A 12,579-nucleotide genomic window follows, 5' to 3' on the forward strand; every position below is an offset into this window, starting at 1 on the left:
TGCTGTATTTGGGAGCTGTCTAACATTTTATAGTACTTGCTAAATTACTGTACAATCTACTCAGGGGTGTTCAGGGTGCCTCCTTCATCATCTTGAACCTCTTTTATCAATTAATCAATCAATCAATTTATCTTTATTCGATTCACACAAGGTGTATCATAAAAGAGTATACAAAGGTTAAAATTTCATAAGAATAAATACAAACAAGTAAAATACATTAAAATCAGAAGGGCAAAAATTTAGTTCACATTATAATTGGGAATTCATGAATCAAAATATTGCTAGTATTGATTTTCTTCTTATTGGGTCGCCAAAGGAACCTTACAAGTATCACACACGTATAAAGGTTTGGAAGCAGTTGCAGGTATAAAAAAGCCGGCCAAGATTGTTTAACATTTAGTGATATCAATAGGATACAATAAAAGAACTTCTCAGATCCATATTCAATTTACAGAAAAGTGCAATGTGCATGGTTGATTCGTTGGAAACATTGTCACATGGACGGCGTTGTAAATCATTTGACCAGTCGTTAGTGTTTGGAAAACTTATCAGGCGGTGGAAAGTATTTAATCTAAAACGTGTTAAAACAAATCTATGGTGGGCATTAAGAACATTGAAAAGATATGGTTGCATGGAAAAGGTGGTCAGGACCATTTGCTTATGTTTCACAGTTGGTTTGGCCAGTTCCACACTTAATCGCAAGTCCTCCAGATGATTTAGACACTTTTAAATTTTTCCTTGATTTATTTAACAGGGATTCTGGTCACTCATAAAATTACGGACAGCCCATATCTATCAGGGACTTCTTGATAAACTTAACCAAGGAATCTTTAGGGCCCTTTCAGAGCCACAGCAATCCTTAACTATGGCACGATTCAAGTCCATATGTTCTGAAGTCCATATTTTGCTTCATACATGAGTGGTTAAATCCTCATCAAGTCAATTAGATAATAGGTCCCCAGTTTAGAGTGACATGCATGATTTGAACAACTGGAGGGAAGTGCTGAAAGATTTTTTTAAAAAAGGCATTTTCCACCGCCTGCAGTGATTCAACATTCGCATATCCCCAGATGTCCAAACCATACATTGCAATTGTTCTACATTTGCATAATAAATAGATAATATTTCCTTTAGTTGGATATTCCCCAATTTCCTGGCAAACTTACAAAGTGCCGAAATAGATCTTAAAAATTGCATTCTTTTAGATTCAATTGCACTTTTCCATGTACCTTCACTGTCCTTCGAGAGAATTGTTGAAAACTTTATATTTAAAAAAAAAAACTTTGGGGCAGAGCAATTTCCTTTTCGTTAGCGCTGAAATGCATAATTGCCGTCGTGCGTTCCAGCAACAGCTGTCACGTCTAGCAACGTCACTGAATGGAGCGTGCAAGTACGTGTGCGTTCCATTAATGAAACGCAAACATTGAGCGGAAGAAAAATATTCAGTCATTGAGAAGGAACTATTAGCCTGTTGGTGGGCTGTTTTGAAGTTTAAGAATTTCCTTTGGGGTAGGAGGTTTTGCCTCAGAACGGATCATAAACCCTTAACTTTCATTCTCAGTGGTAAGAATGTCAGGAGTGTCAATTTTAGGTCTGATCCCATATGGCTTTTCTTACCGAGCAGCACCACCTCAGAGGGCAGGGATGAACAGATGCCATGAAGTGGCAGCTAAGAGTAGTGATACTGTTTAAGAATGCCACAATTAATAAACAGTCACTGTTACTATAACGTAGCATCCAAATTTCATCTCAGTTTTTCAAGTCCTGCTATATGTTTTTCACTCATGACTGTATTAGCTATGTAACAATATATAAGCTTTTTTAGATTAAACATTCACTCTCATTGTGTAACCCATGGATACTTCCTAAGTAATACCTTTTGGTTGGCTTTTTGAGATGGCCTCTACTGTTGCTCCCCATCTCATCAAGCACTCATCTGTACTTTTCTTGATCCTACAGTTTGTATCATCTAGAATAGAGGCAGCTTTAGTTATGAACACAGAGTGCAGGCACCTCTTTTAACAATTACATTTGTTCTATATTTCCTTTGGGGTAGGAGGTTTTGCCTCAGAACGGATCATAAACCCTTAACTTTCATTCTCAGTGGTAAGAATGTCAGGAGTTTTACTCCGAGACTTGCACGCTTATTGTCCAAACTTTTACAGTTTGATTTCTCAGCAGATTATATTCCAGGGAGCAAAAATGCGTGTGCTGATTTTCTTTCCCATTTTTCTTGTATTCATGAGGAAATTGAAAATATGAGGATGCAGAAAAGGAACAATTTTTTGTTGCCGCGGTAGATCTTCCTCAGTTATGAGCTGTGTCTGACTATGAGTGGCGCAAAGCTCTTTGTGATGATGTGTCTTTGAAACAGGTCGTGAAGTTCATTGAGGAAGGGTGGCCAAAAGAGAGGAACCTAAATTTTGAATTTAAGACGTATTTACAGGTAGCCGATGAGCTGACTCTTGAAAGTGGTTTGGTTTTGAGATCAGATAGGTTAATTCCCCCTGTGGTTTTAAGAAAAAAATTAATGAGTTTTTCTCATGAAAGTCATTTGGGTGCCACATTAACCAAAAAAAGAGTTCGGCTTTCATTTTGGTGGCCGAACATGGACAAAGACATAGATGATTTTGTTAATTCTTGTGTTGTTTGTTCAAGTTGTGATAAAACTTTGAAACCATTTTCACCAATTGAATTACTTGTTGGTCCATGGAACAAGTTAGCTTTAGATATTGTGGGACCTTTTCATGCGTTGGATCTTCTAGGTATGCATTGGTCCTTATGGACTACTATTCCAAGTGGCCAGAGGTGAGGTTTGTGAAAGAGGTCTCTGCAAGGGTTGTGGTGGATTTCGTTAGTGATGTGTTTCTTAAGGAGGGTTTTCCAGAGTATCTGGTGACTGACAATGGGACGCAATTTGTTGCCTCAGAAGTTGAGGACTATTTAATCAAGTGTGGTATCAAACATCTTAAAAGTTCCTTGTATCATCCTCAAACAAATGGTTTGGTGGAACGTATGAATAAGGTTTTAGGTGAGTGCATACAATGGGCTTTGTCTAATAAATGTGTTGTGAGCAGTTCTGTGAGGAGTATGCTATGGTTCTATAGAACAACTCCTCACTCAACTACGGGAGTGTCGCCTTTTGAACTTTTACGTGAACGTAAGGCTTCTACGTTGTCCTCTCCAGGTTGGATGAGTAAGTGGATCAAAGGTGAAAGGTGGAATGATTATGAGGTCAGGAAGCGTGTGGAAAGTTTACAGTGTAAACAGAAAATGTATTTTGATAAGAGAAGGAATGTGAAGGATTTGAACATTTCTTCTGGTGATTTTGTACTTATCAAAAAACCTATTCATGTTAAGAAAGGTTTCTCAAAATTTAGTCCACCAATTAGAGTCTGTGAGGTCAGGAAAAATGCTGTAAAGTTAGTCAATGGGCTTTGGTAGAATAAGAAGTGTTTAGTGAAAAGTCATGCATCTGACAATAAGAGTCATTTGTTGGAAGATCAACAAGCTGATAGAAATGTTTTTACCAATGTTGAAGATTGTGCGAGACCCATTGTCTTAAGGCGTAGTTCGCTTGAGGTAAAGATTCCTCATAGATATAGATGTTAAGTTTTTTTTGTATTTGCTATGATAAGTTTTTTTTGGAGATCTTCTTTATTTTATTTCTTGTATCTTTCTTATCTTTTCTTGCTTTCATCCTTTTTGTCTTTCTTCTTTATCTGTTCTTCTTTTCTCTTTGTTTTTCAGATTTTTGTTTTTTTGAAGGAAAAGCGTATGTAGTATTTATGTTACACTTGTCAAGGATTGTTTGAGACTGCTTATGGAACCTTGTGTTTAGGAGCTTCCATAAGGAATCTTCACTGTGCTGGAGATTCTGAATTGGTCAGTTATTGCTGCTTGAAATGCTTGGAAGACGTGTCTCTGCCCGGGAGTCCAGTTATCTTAATAAACAGCATTAAATCAATTTGATGTCATTGCTCATTGCGACATCAGTATGTTAAAAATGTACTGCAATTTAAAAGACCCCGAATACACTCTCTGTGATAAACATGTCACCAAACAGGGGGACAAACACAATTTACAGGTTACAGGGGGCTGATGGAAATAGATCACCGCCAAATCTTGCAGCAAAAAGGGGGGACCAGTCCTGCCTCCTCCTGCGACGCTGTGGGAGCCCAAGCCCTCTTTTCAGCACCTCCTGGCTTGAAAGACACACGTTGGTGCCTCCCCAGTGCGTAGAACTCTGGGGATTGGAGTCCCCTGATGGCAGCAGCAGGCAGTGACTGCAGGCACACAGATACGGGCTCCATCGGACGCTCTTGGGGGTCTCAATATGTTAGCTAGCGTCACTCCTGCCCTGTCTCTCTCTCTGTAGGCCTGCGCAGCTTATGCTTAATTTTGGCCTTCTTTTGTGTTCCTCCCTCTTCTAGCAGCGCTCCCCCCATGGTGGCTATCTCCTTCTCTAGAGTATGCAACCTGCCCCTGATGGAGCTCAACACTTCGGTTTTTAAAGCGCCTCCAAGCGCGCTGAAATGATGGCAACAGCTCCTGCCGCTAGGAATGCTTGGGTCTTGAGTCCATGGGCTCTGCGGGCTCTGCGAGGGCTAACACTAACACCAAAGGCACAATAACGGGTATCATGAGGATAGGCGTGCTGAGAAAGTGATCTAGTTTATGTTTTAGCACCGCCTCCTTATATTAGAGGATTGCCCTTTGCAGCCCAATTCTGTAGCAGTACCTTTGGAGCTGCTATGATGCAGGAAGAAACCACAAATGAATCATGTAACTGCAAGGTCACTTGCAGCTCTTGGGATTCGTCACAAAAGGGGACATGGCATAACCAAAATGTTCTAATGGGAGAGGATGGGCTTCAGGAGCTGTGCATAAAAGAAGGCCCATAAGTGCAAGCTCACTGAGCTGCTGCACAGCCCAAGTACTCAAAGTAGCTTTTACAAAGGCACAGCAGGCAGCTCTTGAAGCTGAACAAGAGGTCCAGAAACACAGTGAGAGCATTGATCTGCTGATTGGCCCTCAGGTTGTGTCAATGAAGCAATACACCAAGCTTTCCATTGCTGACCATGGTTTACCAGATGCACCCATAGTGTTATGCAGTTCATAGAAAACCACAGATTTTTCCAAGTCAGACAAATGGTTTGTCATTTTGATGTTAATAACGAAGGAGCACACTTATGAGTTTTGTGGCACAGGGCAGCAAAACAAATCACCCTGCTGTGTTGCCATGCATCACAGGGAAAGGGCAGGAATGTACCATATTTATCCAATACAGCACATTCCTGTCATAATCCCCTGTGCTTGCGCCATTTTGGCAGCCTAGCGCCAATGCAGCCATGGTGGAAGCGTGCTTGTGTTGTAGGCAGGATTGCTTTTGTGCAGAAAAAAACACCTTCCTGCACAAAAATAAACTTAAGGTGCGTTTTCCTCTTTCTATATGTGCCTCAGAATGCAGCACACATAGAACGGAGAAACAATGAGGAGAAATAAAGATATTTCTCCTCGTGACACCTCTCTTGAGGCGGCATATCTTTTTGGCACATTCTCAGGTTTACATGGTCTTGTAAATCTGAGAATCAAAAACCATGAGAGCGTGGGAACACCAATGTAACGCCCATGGAATGCCTGCCCATGCAGAATAACGTAACACAGCGATTTGCAAAGTGTTGCATTACTCCAATTTCTGAGAGACATTCATAGTAATGCAAAGTGGCTTTACGTGGCTTCAAAAATATAATTTAACTTTTGAGTCGCTCATGAACCAAGGTACGTGGTGCAAGAGTGACGCAAACATGGTCATATACATGGCCCTTTGTGACTAAAATGACCATGTTAATGAAGGCTGGTCAGTAAAGATATTCAGCACTCTGATTAGGGGTGAGGTTAAAATCATTGTTTGAGATGTTATCAAATCTAACTGTTTTTCCGTAGTTTTGACCTGTCTCATAATATTTTTTAATTGTGAAAATGACAAACCAATGTTTTTACATGCAACCTGATTTTGTCAATAATAACAGCTTAAGCAAAGTTAGAATTCTTTACTATCTTCAAGGTATCTGGTTCGAATTGCTAAGAAACAGGATGTGGACTTACACACAAGTTTGATACAAAGTCGCCACCATTATTTTTTAACAGAATCACGTTAAGGGAATATATAAGGTAATGTAATCAAGCAAAGGAATAGAAATCAATGAGATGTATGAGGATTTTCGTGAGACATTTTCGTGTCTAATATTATTATTAGATCATCTGCTACACAAAGCAGCTGAGTAAGAACAAGAAATATGTTTAAAAAGGTTCCAAATCTTAAACACCCTCAAATATTGAAGTACAACAAATTGGTCGCTCAATCAGTTTAGACAGAACATCCTGTTTTAAAAACGTACGTTTCACATGTGTATTTGATTTCTCCTTACAGGATGGTGACCTCACATTCCCACTTGAGTCAGTAAAAAAGCTGAAAGAACTCCTCCTAGAGGTGCAGAAGGGATCCTTGGATGAAACTGGAGAGCACAAGCCCCTTGCGGATAAAACCGAAGAACACATGAATCCACTGCAGAATACTGAGTTGGCAGAAAACCCCAGAGAAGAGAGAGCTGCAGAGGTGAACGTGGATTTTGTAAAGGTCTGCACTCATCCTGAGTTACCAAAGGATTTCTCACTTCTATGCAAGAAAGAGGATGCACCTGCTGTCATGGAAAGGCTGAGTACGTTGACTATAATAAGATATATACTCCTTTCTATTTGCTTACTTTCCTTTCCATATCCTCAAGCCACTCTGTTGCCATTCACATCATGTAAACTGTGTTATCAAAGTGTCAATTTTAGGTCTGATCCCATATGGCTTTTCTTACCGAGCAGCACCACCTCAGAGGGCAGGGATGAACAGATGCCATGAAGTGGCAGCTAAGAGTAGTGATACTGTTTAAGAATGCCACAATTAATAAACCGTCACTGTTACTATAACGTAGCATCCAAATTTCATCTCAGTTTTTCAAGTCCTGCTATATGTTTTTCACTCATGACTGTATTAGCTATGTAACAATATATAAGCTTTTGTAGATTAAACATTCACTCTCATTGTGTAACCCATGGATACTTCCTAAGTAATACCTTTTGGTTGGCTTTTTGAGATGGCCTCTACTGTTGCTCCCCATCTCATCAAGCACTCATCTGTACTTTTCTTGATCCTACGGTTTGTATCATCTAGAATAGAGGCAGCTTTAGTTATGAACACAGAGTGCAGGCACCTCTTTTAACAATTACATTTGTTCTATATCACTAGAATAATATATCCTAGTGTTTTAAATAAACTACATATTGAAGAACACATAATCTAATTTAGAAAATTCAAACTTTCACAGAAGAACAGCAAATTCACTATTTCAAGTTAGCACTTTATAACTACAAATGTATTGACAAAATAGTGGAAATCCAGTTTGAAATAATACAGGCGAATGGGAAAGAGTTCTAAACGATGAGCAGCAACTGAATTGTTCAATATATATGTTTTCACGAGGACTGCATTCATCTAATTTGCTTTTCATGTGAATTTTCCATTTTATAGTGGTCTACAGATTATTAATTTGGATTTTCTCAGATTCAATAATAATTTGCTGTACTCTATATAACTAGCAAATGGCTCAATTCTTCTGTGGTGTCTTATACAGAACCACAAAATAGGACAAATTCATTTATGTACCTCAGTGCTCAAATTTTTGCTGATCGCAATCTTGGATTAGTCTAAATTCCCACTGATGAAACTAACCATACGCTAGAAAAAAAGGGACCTCACAAATATTCACAATCATCTAGATTGGATTGATGGATCAACGCTAGATGTTCATCGTAAATACTGTTTAAGTAATTGAGTTTCTTTTAGAATCGTTAAATGAAAGCTTTTCTTAGGTGCACATTCTAAAAATCCAGAGTTGATATGGCCATCTTGTACTAAGGCTAGATTTCCCTGGTCAAGGTTGTATGAGGGGAATGATCCATGCTAGATTATCGGAATAAACTGATGTGCATGTATATAAATTGGAGAATTTGCAACGCCAGGGCCATGCTGAACATTTGATAATGATTGATCACCCATGGACCACTGTTGCACGCATCTCTGATTGGAAAAATGTTAAAACGTAGCTCTGGGTCTAAATGCCTATTTTCCTTGAATCTACCCTGGCTCAACCATGGAACCATACACACATTCACTGTCCCCCAGCACTGCCACCCCTAACTGAATTAATTCCTACTAACATGACATTTTAGTTGTCTGCTCACAAAACGTCCAGTTTTTATGAACTGTGGGCCTCATCTATGAAAACTGTTGCATTGCTGTAATAAAACAGTGATGCAAAAGTTTTCAGTGCACCCTCCTTGCGACATGATGGTTGTGCCGAATTTAATGTACGGCGCTCAATGTTGCAAGAAATGACAGATACGTTAGGAGTCCTGTCGTATCTGTAGGCGCAAAAGTCACGCATTGCTAGAGTTATTTTGCAAGCATGAAGCAACTCCAACAACGCATGGGGTTGGCCTAGCCCCATTGCACTGCGTCACCCTTATGCCTGCCATGAGGCAGGCGTAAGGTTTTCACACTGTGGACTCCTAGAAGTGTAGCAGTGAAATCTCATAGATTTCACTGCAACACTTCTACGAGCCTTTTTTACGTGGGAACGCCCACCCTGCATACATTATACCTGATGCAGGAATAATGTGGTGCACAGCTTTACAAGGTGAGACATCTACCTAGATGCATCCCCTTGCAAATATGGCGCATTGTTTACGCCGTCGCCTCATCACGAAAAGTGACGCAACGGTGGTGCAAAAGTGTCTCAAGGCCTTCATAAATAAGTTCCTGTGTTGCAGGATTGCCTTATTTTAACGTTAATATTGTTCACCTCGATCATGAGCGTGACAGTCAATTCTGATATATCTGGTAACTTCTGCAAGAGCGCAAGTGAAACTTGCTATATTTACTGGCGGAAAATGTTTTCAAACTCCACTTGTTATGCCTCAGGACTCTTAAAAGCTACCATTTATCGCACATACTTATACTGATCAATTTGGTGTTGGATTTCATTAGGTGCGATAAATATTGCACCCTCTTCTGTGGCACTCAAAATTGGAGCCTTAGAGCAACAAATTAATTTACCTCCCTTTCCCATGTTGCATACCTGACCTTCCAGAACAGACACTACTCATGACCTTGTATATTGTTCCTTATGCTTTTTCTTTTTTCTCCCATCAGTGTTTGCCATCAGGAATGCAGATGTTTGTGAAGTCTGTGCCAGTGCTGCTTGTGCAGGTTGCTGAAGATGATGGCTTCGAAAAAGATGGAACTTTACTCAGAAAATCTATTTACCTTATGACATCACGCTTACAGCGCTTACATTGCTGGACTTCAAAGCGAAGCATACATGTTGAGGCATGTTTTGAGCAATGACTTATTACTGGTCACTATTTTTACTCACTTATTTCTGCTTTTCATAAAAGGAGAAACATGTTTATTATGTTATTACATTCACTTTCTTATTCGATGTACTTGTACATCTCTTTTTGCACCTGAAATGTAATTATGAATAATAAAAGAATGAAACCTGCCCAACCGAACATTGAATTTGCGTTTGGATTTAAAAGATATATTTCATGTGCCAAAGTAAATGTGCCTATAATGCTCATAGAATTTCTTTTAGGAAGCAATAAGTTATGCATTACTGACTGTTAATTGACCGCCGCCAAATGCGGGTCGATTAGACAGAAACACATGAATTGAAAAGGTCACTCAATAGTAAAGGGTAACAGCTGCTTTTAAGTTATTAGCTTTATTAGAATTTAGAAACAAAAGTGGAAATTGAATCAGAGGTGTTTTTATTGACGTTGTGAAAACCACTGAAAGAGTTACGCAGGAGTAGTGCCAAGATGTGTTACAGATTTGGTGCCTGAAGTTAGTATGTCCTTTAAAGTGAGCAACTTGGCAGGAATTACAGATGCTCATTTTTGGAATGAAGGAAGAGGAACAGTTAGGATTGTAGAATGCAGAAGGAAGAGAAAATAAGTTATCTGATTTATTTTTACTGAACAGAATTAACATGTTTGTATATTTGACAATGGAAGTCACATATTTTTTAAATTAGAACATTGGAATGTTGAGAGCTCCATTGAAGACAATGGAGTAGTTCCGGGTTTATAATGGCTGGTATAAGCTGGGAGGTCCAATATTCCAATGTTTGTCTTCATATTTCTCCCTTTTTAATTTAGAATATTCTACCCTTAGTGGGAGCAATGTTCTAATAGCCTTACAGCCCTTCTGGCTCGTACTATGCCGGTTGTTAAAGACCCTCCCTCGTTACAGGCCATCGCGTGCGGCTCAGGCCCATTACTCTGGTTAACAGCATTGTTGTCAGGGTGGTGATGAGTGCATGAATGTTTCTAAGTTCATGATTCAAATCTGTAACTTCTAACAATTGCCACTCAATGCAGTTTTATAATTTAATATACTAAACTAAAATATGTTGCAAAGATCACGTTATAAAGAAATACACTGTTCTTAATTTTGAGGAGTTTTTTGTCATATATGTACTGAATTCTCAGAGCCAAGTAACAGCCAACCACCCCACCCACTCCCTTTCCAAAGTCCTGAAGGTGAGCACTGCTCATGGCAACCCTGCAGGAGACAGAAATCACCCAGTTACAAAAACAAATTGTGATGAACCTTTAAAACCCTTTGTTTTGCATTGTTTATATTTACTGTGCTAAAGTGCTCAAGGCAGGAAATGTTCCGCGCTGTAGTCAGCAACAAAACTGGTCACCACCACCAGTGAAACCGGCACCACTGTGCCAGTCCACTGGGAAAATGTGCGCTGCCAGTAGCACCAGTCTGGGCTGTTAGGGACAGCCAGACACATAGGTTACAGCACAGCTAACCATAACACATTGGGTAGATTTTTACATATGATCACTCCCCTAGAAATGTTTCAAAGCAAACAGGGAACTATGGTGCTAATTTATAGTTGTAACAGAAACTTCCTCCAAGTCTTCACTTGAAGGTGAATCCACAATTTGAAATTCCTCTGCACCCTATATTAGAGGAACTTTCGAGAGCATATTTTCCTTTTGATTGAGCACTCCACAAATCTACATTTTTTTTGTTACCTCAGTGCTAAATCTGGCCCTGTTTCTGTTTTCCCCTGAATTGCTGTAGGTTGACTCTATGAACCATACGGCAGTTATAACGTGCTTTCATCTTTTCAGTGTGTAAAAGGAATGTCCATTTGTATTGAATGTCTTTCACTGGGTACCAGCATCTTAGAACAAACTTATTAGGAACCATATAACAACAGGAAGAGATCTAATCCTGACCAATAGAAAAAACAATTATGTCCAACTGTGTCTTATTGTGAAGATGCTGTGACATTCTGAATCTACCAGGGAGTTAATGATAGTGGTATTATGTCCCCTAACAATCAATGAAGATAACAAGGATCAAAGTATAAGGCCAGCTCTCCAGAGCTTGTGTAACTAAAGGGTAGCAATAAGGCAAACTTTGTCAAAAGCATTGACGCTGCTCTTGAAATCACCAAAACTAATACTACTGTAATCTTTCTTTTGGTGGTGTCGGTGCCATCCTGGTGGTGCAAGCTTTTCAACTACAGGTTCTGCTTTCAGGACGGATGCATCTGAACATGTCTCATTCATAGACTGAAACTTATGTGTAGCTTCAAAGGTCTTGCAGGTGATTATGAGGATGACTGCAGGGGTTGGCTTAGGTAAAACCACTCTCTGGGACGAGAACTCTTTTGCTCAGAAAAACCATGAACCCCTATCTGTGGAGAATGAACATTCATCTGCAGCATGGCACGTTTGTGATAGATATGGTTTTATTTCTCCGGCTTGTGGAGAAACAGAGCCGGTTACTTCAGGGTACATGAGCGGTGCCCTTGATACTTCTCTGAGCAGTAGGTGAGAAGACACTCCTTTATATCCTGTCTGACAGGACTACAGACCAAACAAGAAGTCATACCCCTGGTACATCAAGTAGACAAAATGTCAAAGAAGGGCTTCCTTCCCATTCATGACCTGTCCCACCATGCACAACCTGATCCGGACTCCAACCTCTGATTCGGGTTGTAAAATGAGGTCCTGAATGACTTTTTCCTCAGACATGGATATCAATCCATATCATCATACAATATGGCACTCATAACTTACTATCACTGACCGCTCACATACCAGCACCTTCATGTGTGTTCCCCTATGTCAAGTATGTAAATATGTGACATTACCTACCTGCACTCTTTGTCACAATTCATTTGATTGCACTAGCTTCTACGCTGTCCACTATTACTTCTGTAGCTACACTTGAAACTATGTGTAGTATGAGCTCAGCTATGTTGGAATGCAAATGCTAGTCACTACAACACTGTCACAACAACATTACCAGGCATTCTCATGCAAGATCCACAAAAAATAGACATAAATAGAGTCCACATAAGTGAAAAAAATCTGTTCTATAAATGAAAATCGTTGGAAGGTGGCAGAAATATAGAATGTGGAATTAAGTGA

At 39.6% G+C, this 12,579-nt stretch overlaps 1 protein-coding gene across 1 annotated transcript in view; it reads left to right on the top strand.

Moving 5' to 3' along the window:
- LOC147711518 (guanylin-like) overlaps window positions 1–9,627 on the top strand; it is a 30,061-nt gene extending 20,434 nt beyond the window's left edge. Inside the window, exons 2-3 of the mRNA XM_086920203.1 lie at window positions 6,434–6,722; window positions 9,266–9,627. Coding sequence (XP_086776329.1) covers window positions 6,434–6,722; window positions 9,266–9,330 — 354 coding nt within the window. The 3' untranslated portion in view covers window positions 9,331–9,627. The remainder of the gene's footprint in view (window positions 1–6,433; window positions 6,723–9,265) is intronic.
- Window positions 9,628–12,579: the final 2,952 nt, after the last annotated feature.

Source organism: Lissotriton vulgaris, chromosome 5 (genome assembly GCF_964263255.1).
Source record: "Lissotriton vulgaris chromosome 5, aLisVul1.2, whole genome shotgun sequence".
In the NCBI taxonomy this organism is placed as follows: Eukaryota; Metazoa; Chordata; class Amphibia; order Caudata; family Salamandridae; genus Lissotriton; species Lissotriton vulgaris.